At 39.8% G+C, this 13,261-nt stretch overlaps 2 protein-coding genes across 14 annotated transcripts in view; one reads left to right on the top strand and one right to left on the bottom strand.

Moving 5' to 3' along the window:
* Window positions 1-10,396, top strand: part of THAP9 (THAP domain containing 9) — a 54,975-nt gene extending 44,579 nt beyond the window's left edge. For all 7 annotated transcript variants that reach the window (XM_056573341.1, XM_056573345.1, XM_056573340.1 and 4 more), the window contains 6 exons: window positions 239-446; window positions 1,003-1,156; window positions 1,907-2,681; window positions 6,523-6,695; window positions 7,430-7,575; window positions 9,372-10,396. In XM_056573341.1, coding sequence (XP_056429316.1) covers window positions 239-446; window positions 1,003-1,156; window positions 1,907-2,681; window positions 6,523-6,695; window positions 7,430-7,575; window positions 9,372-10,102 — 2,187 coding nt within the window. In that variant the 3' untranslated portion in view covers window positions 10,103-10,396. The remainder of the gene's footprint in view (window positions 1-238; window positions 447-1,002; window positions 1,157-1,906; window positions 2,682-6,522; window positions 6,696-7,429; window positions 7,576-9,371) is intronic.
* An 898-nt stretch (window positions 10,397-11,294) lies between these two features.
* OPTN (optineurin) overlaps window positions 11,295-13,261 on the bottom strand; it is a 46,745-nt gene continuing 44,778 nt past the window's right edge. For all 7 annotated transcript variants that reach the window (XM_056573336.1, XM_056573337.1, XM_056573331.1 and 4 more), the window contains one exon: window positions 11,295-12,858. In XM_056573336.1, coding sequence (XP_056429311.1) covers window positions 12,746-12,858 — 113 coding nt within the window. In that variant the 3' untranslated portion in view covers window positions 11,295-12,745. The remainder of the gene's footprint in view (window positions 12,859-13,261) is intronic.

The raw sequence follows: 13,261 nt of genomic DNA, 5'->3' as shown, positions 1-13,261 counted from the left end.
CTTTATATGAAATTGTGTAAGTGTGTCCCTGTTGGTTCATTGGTTGTGAGAGACCACTTGGTGATGTATGTGTTAAATTTGTAGTAGATTAGCTCATGACACAAAGTGTTTGTTACAGGAAATGTTTTTTGCCAGTTTTCACATTAATGTGTTGTATAGATAACCATAGTAACTTCGTAGGTGCATTTTATGTTGTAATTTGATTTTTTTAATCTATGAGTATTGTGATGTTTTCTAGGATCACCCATATTTCATTCCAGATATTGACACCCTTAAAAGGAAACTTCAAGCATCAGAAGACTCAAGAGCACAGAAAGAGAAGGAACTTAGAAATGCGAAAGATAGAGAAAAGCGTTTACGACAGACTTGCCTTAGTGTTTATCGTGAACTTATCAAGAGAAACCTACTGAACTCTCAGCTTCTGGACATTCTCCAGCCCTATGAAGGTATTAGCCAACATGTGAAATTTATTATAAAAAAACACACTGTAGATATATTAAATATTACTAAGTAACAAAACTAGGTGTCCAAAGTATGATCATTATAAATGAAAGCTAGTAAATTAGAAAATGAAATTAGTGACTTGGATGATAACAATGATTTTGTAACCATGACAAGGTGACTGTTAACTATAATTTATGGAGAAGCGATTTTCAATATAATGCCAATTCCTTTTACTTGGTCTAAATGATAGCAGTAACAAACAATACACGACACTGGAGGCAGGCCATAAACGTTTCGCAAGTTAAAGCCAATTTGGCACACTTAGTGTGAAATTTATTAAGGTTGAGCAGCTTTTGATTAACACGTACCTATAATGCATACAGAAAATATTGCCACAATTTTTTTTTACCAATTTTAAATGTATTATGGATCTCTATCTCTCTGAAATATCACATCAGTAGACAAAGACCTGCCATTAAGGTAGTTTCACTGCTGTAGTATGATAAGCCAAGTCAGCAAAACAGTTCACACATGTAAATTCTTACATTGCATTAATAGACATTCCATTGGAACTTTTCAAAAAGCCTGAACCGGAGTACTCTGCCCAGCAGCGCATGTTTTCCCTTACTTTGCAACTGAATGACCCCCTTTCATACAAGTACCTGAGGAAAGAAACCAAGCTGCCACTGCCAGGGCCTAAAAGACTTCGACAGTAAGTACAAGGGGAGATTAGGAACCATGCACCTTAGTGCCACATGGCATCATTTATTACAGGGATATGTTCTAATCCATTTTGTGATATATTTGATGGATACCTGTTGTTGTACAGTATCTTTTCAGATGAAACAGATTGCTTGAGACAGTTTAAAGGAAAACTGACAGCTGGTTCTCCTGCACTAAACCCAATATACAGGGTTATAGTGCGAGTAAACCTGGTCATCCTACGGCAGCACAGAAATGGGTTAACAGATTCTTGTTGTCTCTAAAATAGAATCTAGAATAAAATCTAGCAAAATATAAACAAGTAATTGCTGTTGTTGCAAGAATAACAGAACACTCACATGGGCATAGGTTCCATGTTATCAGGATTTGAGATTAGAGAGTAGGGAGTGGTGTCTGCGCTCTGCTATTATAACAGAGCGTTTACATGGGCAGCGATATGAAGGAAGGAGGCATGCTAGAAAAGCCAGCTCCTGGCTCTATTACGCAGAAGACCAGATTAGCTTACTAGCAACGGGGCTTTAACTGCGCAAGTGATACTTAGCTTTACTCAGGTTTACCAACGCTATAACCCTGTTTATTGGGTTAAGTGCAGGTGAAGCTGCTGTCAACTTACCATCTTAAAGGGCAGGATGCAGATTGGTGCTTTTTCATAGAATACGATGCTATGCTTTGTTACGCCACACTATTATGTCATCACTGGCTTGACTGATCATTAACACATTGTTGTATATCATTTCAGGTGGCTAAAGTCAGATGGGAGAGGCCCTGGAATTAATTCTTCAGTACTGAAAGCTTTGATACAAAAGAAGCAAACTAACCCAGAGTTATATACCCAAGTGTCACTTGTTCTGGATACATTATCGATTCAGCAGAGTGTTACTTTTGACACACACAGAAATGAATTTGTGGGTTTTGTGAATTTGGGCAAAGGAGGGGCTGGAAGTGGAAGCCAAGAAGTAGCTAATGAAGTATTGATGTTCATGCTTGTTGGAATAAGGGGCCACTGGTGCATCCCTGTTGCTTATTTTTATGTTAAATCCTTGACACCACAAGCACAAAAGCAACTTCTTGTCCATGTTCTGCATGAGCTGTGTGAGAACAGTTTTGAGGTAGTTGCAGTCTCCATGGATAGACATTCACATAATGAAGAAATGTGCTCTATGCTTGGCTGTGCATTTACAGATCCCTGGGAACTCCAGACACACTTCTCCTTGCCCAACAGTGATTACAGACACTATGTGGTGTTTGATGTGGGCAATGAACTGAAAACACTTACCAACATGGTAGAAGAGCTTTGTTCTATCCAGAGTCCAGAAGGAGTAATTACATGGCAGTATATTACTGACTTGATGAACCTGTCCAGAATTTTTCCTCTTGTGGGGGACATGAAGCTTGCAAAGATGACGCTGTTGTGCAATAGGTTAAGTCATACAGTTGCAAATGCACTTCAGTTTATCCAGGAATTAAATTCTGAAAATGTTCATGGATATCAGGCAATTATCAGCTTTATTCAGGTACTTTTATCAATTTTATTTTGTTCAAAGGATTGTAACAAATACAACTTAAGACCCCACTAACCTAGTGTCAGGCTTTCTAGTGGTAAACCATGGGTTTTGCTCAGTGAAATCTTTAAATAGTCACTGTCATTTTAAACTACTTTCCTCCATTTGGTAGCCTATATGATTCCTAATATTTTTGTTACGGTAGTCCTTTCATTTACTTACCCAGAAAATCAGCTGTAAATCACCAGCTCAGCACAATGTCAGCCTGCTCAGTCCATTACACTTTCTCCAGAACTATGTCATGGCATAGCAGAGAGCAGTATGTGCTGTGCTGTGATTTGTCAGAGAAGTAAGATAAGAAAAGTCCATTGTGTGTACTACTGGCAAACAGCTCAGCTCTGGTCCCACCCTGTGAAATATGAAGAGTGAAAAACAGCTGTCCATCATGAAGGGGGCTCTCGGGCTCAATAACCGTAAGAGCACTATAATCACCCTGTCAGCAAATCACCCAGGAGGCTAAGTTTTATTGATCCATTTATAGACTAGGAATTAATACTGTTTTGTAATCTACATGTATTTAAAATTGTACTTGCATACCTTTCTTGTACTGGTACAGTAGGTCCCTGTCTAGATAAAGAAATGGTATATCACAGTCCATAGTAGTGCAATCCATGGGCTAACTACATGGACTAAACATGGCGTCAGTGGTGTGACTCACACGTCATGTGATCTGGTATTAAATTACCACTACCCAGATATTGTAACAGGTTTATTGAGGTGAAATTTTATAAAAATATTCTTGCCCATAGCTGCATCTCAGCATCGTATCTGTCACCCTTTCAGTAGGAGCAACTTCTTCAGTTTTTTTCTTTTCACACTGCTCATTTCCCAGGGAATACAGCAAAACCCCAGGGGCATGTGTCAAATGTACTCATAGATTTAATAGCCTTTTGGCTCTTGGCTGGCTTCCCCTGTCTCTTCTTACACAGCCTATGTTGACCCACCTAGTAAACTGTGAGAAGTATGCCTGAATCAAAATCTGGAAGTCAAGAATGCTAAGGGCCATCTGCTGGCAAGCAGCCTCTAAATGCTACTTAGATTGTAATGTATCCCACTAGGAAAAAGGGTAGAAGAGGGCAAGGAATAATAAAGTAGTTGGCCTTTTCTCAGGTGAGTTCCATAGGGGTGGTCCTGTGGAAATTAAGGACAAGCAGTAGCTTCTGTATTAACCCACAGGGAAACTTGGGATTTGATGTAGAACAATCTGACTGCCTGATAAAAACTTGTATTGTGGCATTTCCAGGTGCTGTAAGTGCCATATACCCCTCCTTTTAGGGGGCGTGGCTTGAACATGGCTGTATAAAGTTGCGCATGACTTAAGCTCCGGGCCCTATTCTCCATTATTGGGACTTCTACTTCCTCTTCTATAATTTTCCAGTTGGGGCTAAAACCTCACACCTATCCTATACAATAAGGAAAAGGTATTTCCTACATTACTTTATTCTAATGAAAGTAATGTGGTAATTCCAACAGTCTCATCCTGATAGAATAATTGATTTAATATTCCTAATTTTATGTGCCAGGTCAACTGCTTGCAAAGCCAACCTGGTCCACATGGATAGACCTCACCAGATTCACCAAAGTAGAATTAATGCTCATGGGAAAGATTTTAGGACATAATTTATTTAATAAGTGAAATAACATAATAATCAGAAGTAATTAAGATATAAGGCAGAACTTTAATAGTAGTTATTCTAGGCCTTCGTGAGTCTTCCTGTGTTCTAATCTCATCCCATATCCACCACAAGATGATAACTCTCTGATCAGTTGGAGTTTGGTGACTGGGACCCTCAAAGATCGCAAGAGAGGGGGTCCTGTATTCCCTGCCTAAATAAAGCAACCATGCATATTAACTTTCCCATTCAGCCAAGGAGAAAAAGGATCCTGGTTTCCTGTGATCGGTGGGGTTCCCAGCAATTTGACACAGTGATTACAAACAGTTACTACCTATTCTGTGGATAAGCTAAATATTTTCATTATGCAAAAAACCCTTAAGGGTGTATTCAACCGTACAGTATTCTGCCCATATTTAATGCTGTAGGATACTGTACAAGTGAATAGACCCTAAATAGGTAAGTAGTGCTCAATCCATACAGACCAGGGCTGCTGATGTGATTGTTTGCAAAAATGTCCTTTAAGAGCTCAGGATAGTAGAGACATAGGGAGAGATTTATCAAAGCCTGTGCATAGGAAAAGTTGCCCATAGCAACCAATTCAATTGCTTCTATATCATTTTGCAGAGGCCTTGTTAAAAATGAAAGAAGCGAGCTGATTTATTACTATGGGCAACTTTTCCTCTGGACAGGTTTTGATAAATCTCCCCCATAGGGTTTGTAAATGGCCAGCCATTAAAGGGAACCAATCACTAGTTTTACCCTATATAATCAGTGGCAACACATAATAGAGGTTAATATCACGTGTTCTGCCATGTCTGGATGTCCGCTGGTACATCTATAAATATGAAGTAAACAACTTTTATAAAAGGTCACATGCTGTATGTAAATGAGGCTCAGTCGGGCGTGCGGCTGCTAAAGTAATCATGCCTATTCAGGCTCAAATAACACCTATCTAGGTATGATTGAGCAGCTCACTCAGGGTCTGATGTCATTTCTCAGAGGTAGACTGTCAATCATGTCTAAATAGGAGTGATTAGAGCCTGAATGAGGGCGAGTACAGTGTGGGGAGCCGTGACTTCTTCAGCAGGCCGCATGCCAGATGCCTACTTGAGCATGCCTGGTGACTACTTAAGTCTCATGTGACAGTTATTAAAGTTGTTTTTGCCACATTTACAGACGTGCCAGCAGACATCCAAACATGGTAGGACACATGATATTAACCTCTTATGTGTTGGCACTCGTTATATATGGTAAAACTTAATGACTGGTTCCCTTTTAAAGGAGATGTCCGGTGCTCACTTTTCTTATTTTATCCGTTCTGGGCTGAAAAATAAAAGAAAACAAATTTTCTCTTACCTGCCTAGGCTCCCCCGGTGCTTCAGTACAGGTGTTCGGTCCCCGGGCTGTATTTTTCTTCCTGTTAGCCCGGCACGTCACACGGAGCTTCAACCTATCACCGGCCGCAGCGATGTCCCACCTCGGCCAGTGATAGGCTGAAGCTCCGTTTGACGTGCCGGGCTAACAGGAAGAAGAATACAGCCCGGGGACCGAACACCTGTACCGGTGCACCGGGGGAGCCTAGGCAGGTAAGAGAAAGCTTATTTTCTTTTATTTTTTTTTGCAGCCCGGAACGGATACAATAAGAAAAGTGAGCACCGGACATGTCCTTTAAGTAAGAAATGTGCTTTTATGCGGTCTAATGTCCTCGGAGCAAAATAAAGCTTGATCTAAGTGGGAGGCCATTTTAATTATTTTACCACATATGGTTGTCTTATGGGACAGTAATCTACAACTGTGGACTGAGGAAGGCTCCAGGTGGGCCCCAATGGGTCTCTTGTATGCAACTGTGGCTAATATTTATGATTGAAAAAGCAAGTGCTGGGCTATTTCTTATGTTGTTGGTGAAACTTACTGGCAGTGTGCGTGGTGACTTGAGTATCCACCATGAGTTTCTCTAAGAAAGTTTAATTATTAGACACAGGTTTTTTTTTGTCTAGTTCTAGAATGTTTAGAAAAGTCTTATTTTATAAATACTCTAATTAAAAAACAAAAACAGAATGGTCCCTAACAGTAGATTCCGTTCTACAACTGTTTGGTTGTAGTCTGCTGTTAGCTAACATTTACTTACTACTATAGTATTTGTTTCTTAATGTTCGGCTTTGTATTTTTATTTGTAGATTATTGGTAGACTATTTGATATCCTCAATAGCAGCAATGTGCGTCTGCAAGGTGACAAAGGTCCCATAAATCAGAATAACCTAGAGCAAAAACTTCAAGTGCTGCAGGAGACTCGTGAATACTTATTGACACTTACAACATGTGATGGTGACTTCCTTTTCCAAACCTCAAGGTAAAAGGTTTCATGCAAACTAACAGTTTAAAACTTCATGTCACTTTATAATATGATCGATTAAATACACGTTGCAGGATGCTTAGTATAGAAAGTCTGTTGCAGATTTACAAGGGAATCTGGGAACCTAGGATTTTTGCAGTTTGTAATGCTGTGGATTCAGTGTGGCCGTTCCACATGCTGCTACCTACTGCAGTTTCCATGGCAAGAAGTGACATGTCCTGGGGTGCTGATCAGAGGTATGACAGGACCAGCACCTGCCATGTAACTTCCTAGATGAACACTACTGACAGCAGCATCTAAGGGGCTAAATGACTAAGTGAACACCAATGCCAGTGTCATCTGTGGTTCCTGAGCCGGCTTTATACACTTGGACCTGACATTTAATGTATATGTACAACAAATGTTGGGAAGAGGTTACATTTTTCTTTCACTGGGAAAATTCTGCCATTTTTTTCATTTTGTGTTTTTTTTTTTTTTTTAAAGTCATGCACAATTCAGTTCAGGCCTCATTAATATCCCATTTCATCGCTATATCTGGATACTGACAAAAATACCTGTGGCAGACTCCATTTATATTAATTAATTGACTGAATGTGTCTACTATTCTCAAAAGCGTAGTCTACTATTTTTGTTATAAAATTATTAGAAAAAACACAGACAGCAAGTATGAATATATAAATATGCTCTTCCGCAGGCTGTAATGAACTTGTTAATGCCTTCTCTTTCTTTAGGGCCTGGTGTACTGTCGGTCTCTTAGTAAATATTGCTTCATTCAGTGAATTGTTACCACGTCTACTGGTGGATCATGACTACATCATTAACCATAGATTCAGGACCCATCACCTAAAAGAATTCTTCAACTGTGTTAGAAGCAAAGGTGGGGTTTCATACTTTGTCTGTAAAGCTGCTTTACAAATGAACATAACAAGTGACCCAAAAGACAACAGTAACAGAGCATGCTGGAAAAAAAAAGACCTAAATGCCTATTTGAAAGGCATAAGTTTATTTTTACGCACCTGTTAACCATAGCTGCCATCTAGATTCGTACTCCTTTTCAGATCTATTATCACTGTGAGTTAAAGGGGAAACTGAAAGCAGGGTGACCCGCACTAACCTAAATACACAGATAAATATTGCGGGTTACCTAGTTTCTAATGCTTCTTACCAGGCCAAAATCGGTGCAGCCGCTCAGATCAAATTCATCCTGTTATTGACTTCTCTCTATGAGCACCATTTTCTACCGTCTGTTCTGGCTGACATCAGGGATAAATATTCATGACAGGGGTGGGAGAAAGCATGGCACATACAGCAGCAGTCTTAATTGGACATAGTTATTTTTTTTTAAATTAGCAACAAGATGAATATCTCTTGAACGCCTGCACCAATGTTTGCCTGCTAAGAAGCGTAAGAAACAGGTTCATCTGCACTAACTACTAGAGATGAGCGAACTTACAGTAAATTCGATTCGTCACGAACTTCACGGCTCGGCGGTTGCTGACTTTTCCTGCATAAATTAGTAAAGCTTTCAGGTGCTCCCGTGGGCTGGAAAAGGTGGATACAGTCCTAGGAGACTCTTAGGACTGTATCCACCTTTTCCAGCCCACTGGAGCACCGGAAAGCTGAACTAATTTATGCAGGAAAAGTCAGCAACCGCCGAGCTGAGAAGTTCGTGACGAATTGAATTTACTGTAAGTTCGCTCATCTCTGCTAACTACATGTATATTTAGGTTAGTACAGGTGACCCTGCTGTCAGTTTCCCTTTAATACAAAATACAGTCTACACTCCTGGTAAAGCTGTCAGGGGATGATAGGAGGAATACAGGTTATGTGGAAGATTTATCAAAACCTGTGCAGAGGAAAAGTTGACCAGCTGCCCCTAGCAACCAATCTGTTTCCTATATTTTTTAAAAGGCCTCTGCAAATTAAGAGGAAATATCTGATTGGTTGCCATGGGTAACTGGTCAACTTTTCCTTGGCAAAGGTTTTGATAAATCCCCCACAATATCTCTGCTATAATTTAAAGTGTAGCTGTCATTTAAAAATAACTTTTGACAGGATGATGAGACCCTCACTGATTGCTAGAATAAGTTTATGTCCCATCTTTCCTTGCTGCAGGTCACAATCTCTGAATTTTTTTGTACAATCTGTCTTCTGCAGGAAGGAGAGAGGAGCTCATCTAAGTTCTTCCCCCTGCTCATTCTAGCCATTTTTTTTTCTTTTTTTTTTAATGACAATGTCCCTTATTCTATTTAAAAGGAGTAGTGTAGAGAAAAGTATACCCAGTCCTTTGTGCCCGGGCTTTAACTCGCCTTACTGCGTTCCCCATAAGCGCCGCTACAGCTGTTGAGTCCTCCGGTCCGGTGGTCTTCCGTGTGCACGGATGGTCACACTGCACTCAGCCTATCACCAGCCGCAGCGATGTCCGCCTCGGTTGGTGATAGGCTGAGCACTGTGTGACCATCCGTGCACACGGAAGAAGACTGGACCGGAGGACTCAACAGCTGTAGCGGGGGAACGCAAGAAGGTGAGGAGGTTTTTTTTTAATTTTTTTCAGCCTGGGCACAGTGGTCTGGAAATACTTTTCTCTACACTACTCTTTTAAATGAGACTAACAGTGAACTCTGCATCTCTTCAGCATTCAAATACTTACCTTTTTTCTCTCTCTCATTTTAGGTGGTTCAGGAGTAAGGCCTACAGCACTTGATGTAAGTCATACTGTAGAAAAGCTGTGGTCACAATGTGGATTTGTTGATCTGAATATGGAGAAAAAGCTCCACTTTGTACATACAACTTTAGGACAGACTTTGTCTGGTTCCCTACAGCACATTCCTTATCCATTTGAAGAAACAAGTATTAAACTTTTGTGTCATGTCTACCAGTCCTGCATTTTGGATCATTCTGAAATGTACATTGCAGGCTGGGTTGTAAGAGAAGCCTTTAAACAGCTCTCCTGTAATAAGTGCAGATGGGCTCTAGTGAGCAGCAATCCCCCACAGGATTTTACAAGGGCTTACCACTTGCTACAGGTTCATGGAGGTGTTGCTCATTTTGTACCATCAAATGGAACGGTCAGAACTGTGCAAACGGCACAAAAGGAATTGTACTTTATGCTGAAATATGGCAGATGTGAACGCAGTGTATCTGTTCTGATGCTGGAGCACCACGTACTGTCCACACTGGGACCGGCAGATATTTTTGACCTTAAGGAACACATGCCTCAGACTGAGCTGGGCATCGACAATCATTACTTTCAGCTACTGCGTTTGATAGCATCTCTATACTATGCACTAAAGGAACCCTATATTAACAGTATAAAACAGGCTTATCAACAACGAGCACATGTGGAAGAGACTCTAACCCGACCTTGTCAGCGTTATTCCCATTCATACTTATTGTGCAAATAACATCCCTTAAGGATGCATTCATCCTAATTTTCTTTAGGTGTCAGGATTATTATTGTCACACGTGAACCTAATGCCTAGAGACTTTAGTGGAGCAAAAGGTGCCCTTTACTATATCCCACTGAATGACTTAGGGATCTCTATGTGACTGCACATGTAGGATCTATCTGTAAATATGTAAAATAAACTGCTATTACTATATTATAGTTTATTAATATGCAATATAACTGGGGAGAAGGGGCAGACATAACTTTTTGTACAATTTTAACATTTTTGTAAATAAATTGTCCCGGATGATTTAGGCTATGCTTCAGTTATTTCCTAGTAAGAGACTTTTTTATCTGCATCCCCCCCCATCTATTTTAATTTGTTAAATCATTTTAAAACTATATAAATAAATGGTATACTTTTTTAAGACATGAGGCTCCTCACCCCCACCCCATCCAATCTCAGGTGCCAGTTGGGGAAGGTTTGTGTGGATCCTACTCCCTTTGACGAGGGTATGCATTAGACTCCATTATTGTTCAAAATCAATAAGTCCTATTTTTTTTTCTCTTGATATCAGATGCCATACTGGCTTCATAGGTGAACAAAAAGGTTATTTAAACATGGAAGGGGTTAATGTGTGTGTGTTTACAGTGCGGCAGGGTGATTTACACCACCAGGGATGTTTAAATGTCCCTTCAGGCACAGATGTTAGCTGGGGGCTGCCTGGCATGATAAAAGCGCACGCCATACCTACCTAATGCCACCATGACATGTATTTGACTGGTAAACAGAAAGTGGTTATCTGGTCCCACTACTTAGAGCTTACTGCTCTCTGCTCTGACACAGGAAGTGCCTGCTCAGATAATTACTTGCCACAGTGGTACTATCCGAAATTAAATAGGGAGCTTAGTTGTAATAAGGTAATTAATACAGTAAATGACTTATTTATGTAACCCCCTAGTTGGGTAGGGAGAATGATCTCAGGATTTAGTATGTTCTGATTAGGAAGGGAGAATGGGATTGGGAGATATTTTCTTTTTTAGTATAGAATGATTACGGTAAGTCTTTTGTTTGAATTGTATACTCAAAATTTCAATGAAGATGAAATGTTGATGATCTGCAACAGAGGGTTCCATGAGCATCTTTCAGAAGACTGAGCAGTCACAATATAAACTAATCCACCTGAGGAACTACTCAGGAATTTTATATAAAGTCCAATCTCAGAATGTGAAGATACTAAATTTTATTTACATCATTCCAGCTTTTCATTCTCTAATTTTATACAGGGTGGGAAAATAGTAGCACATTTTATACATACAGAAGTCCACAAAATAAAAATACATATTTTCCACTGGCTTGTCTCATAATATATTAAATTCTATGGACTATACCAATGTCAAAAAATACAAAAAGGGCGGTAAATTCTCACGGCCTCATCTGTATTATCTGATATAATCCATGGTAGGGACAATTTCTATATATAGTATAGTAAGGTTTCAAAAACTTTGTTGGAAGAAATTTTATTAAAAAGGGGCATTTCAGGGCTCCAAAGAATTGTTAATAAAAAGTGAGCCACGGTGCAGTGAAAATAAAAAATAAAGCAGAATGCTCAGCTGCCTGATCCCTTGAAGCTGCCATTCCAATGTTTCCCACTTCCTGCTGCTTATTGCTGTTTCCTATGATGCATTGTCACTGCAGGAACTAACTGCTCTGCCAGTCGCTGACTGTGGCCACAGTTAACAGTTCCTAAAGAGATGATGCGTAACAGGAACCAGCAGTGACAGGAGATGCAGGGGATGGGGGCAGATGAGTAGGCTTTTTTTTTTTTTACTGCACCCTGGCACACTTCTAAATTCTTTTTTCTAGAGCTGGAATAGCCATTTAAAGTCTAACCACAATTATTTTATAAGAATTTTTTGTATGTGTATTTTTACATCACATAGTGCATGTGCACAGTTTCAGGACAAAAAAGAAAAGGAACACATTTGACAGGGTTGCTGAAGAGGCCACCTTGGCAAAAGCACAGAGCAATGGGAACTAAACTTTTCTGGGGACAGAATGTCTATGCAAGGCCTCATTCACATCTGTGTCAGAAGCTCTGTTTGGGGCCAGAAAAGAAGCACAACAGACGGAGATGGATCCCATTGAGTATAGTGGTGTCCGCCTGGTGTACATATATTTAGCTATATGTCCCCAGACAAAAAAAATAAAAATTAATTTTGCAGCATTTTTTTTTTTGTCAGTTCTGGTTTCTCTGAGTAAACAGATTCTGTGGCAAAGCTCGCAAAGCAGAGACTCATTGTAAAATGCCTTTTCATTTTTTGGATTTCCACCAAACACCCAGGAACTTTTTCTTTTCATTGCTATGTTTGCCAGGTTCAGGAAAAGTTTTACACAATCATTAGTACTGTATACATGCGCTATGGAAACAAGTGTTTGTCAGGAAATTTGTGCTTTAAAGAATAAACTGCATATACAGTAATCTATAAAAATGCCTATATATTAGCCAAGCTCCTATTAGACAAAGAACTATATAGTACAGCTTCAGTTCGGTGCCTCCCATCCAGTGCACAGTTTAAGAACCATCAAGTAATCTCATGAGAAAAAGCTAAGTAGTTTAAAAGAAAGGACTTCTGTTAAAGGAACAAATCATTGTTTCTATGTGATACAATCCATCACATGAATCTGTAATGTATCCATGTCAGGTACCGTCAGCTGACACTTTGGGCAAGTGTGTACAGTAAGGCTGGACTGCTCCATGTGCTCTGCTCCTGAAAGTAAAATTAAAAAGTGTGTTTATTACAGAATATACAGAAAAAAAGGGGGGTACTAATCAACTGGTGCCAGAAAGTTGAAGAGATTTGTAAATTACGTCTATTAAGAAAATCTTAACCCTTCCAGTACTTATCTGCTGCTGTACGCTAGAGCGGAAGTTCTTTTCTTTTTGAATTTCCTTTCTGTCTGACCACAGCGCTCTCTACTGACACCTCTGTCCATGTCAGGAACTGTCCAGAACAGGATAGGTTTTTCTATGGGGATTTGCTCCTACTCTGGACAGTTCCTAAAATTGATGGTGTCAGCAGAGAGCACTGAGGTCAGACACAAAATTATTATTATTATTTGAAAATAAAAAAAACTTCCTGTGGAACATACAGCAGCTGATAAGTACTGGAA

Source organism: Hyla sarda, chromosome 4 (genome assembly GCF_029499605.1).
Source record: "Hyla sarda isolate aHylSar1 chromosome 4, aHylSar1.hap1, whole genome shotgun sequence".
Taxonomy (NCBI): domain Eukaryota; kingdom Metazoa; phylum Chordata; class Amphibia; order Anura; family Hylidae; genus Hyla; species Hyla sarda.
The sequence above is the reverse complement of the archived record's forward strand: the minus strand, read 5'-3'. Positions and strand labels throughout refer to the sequence as shown.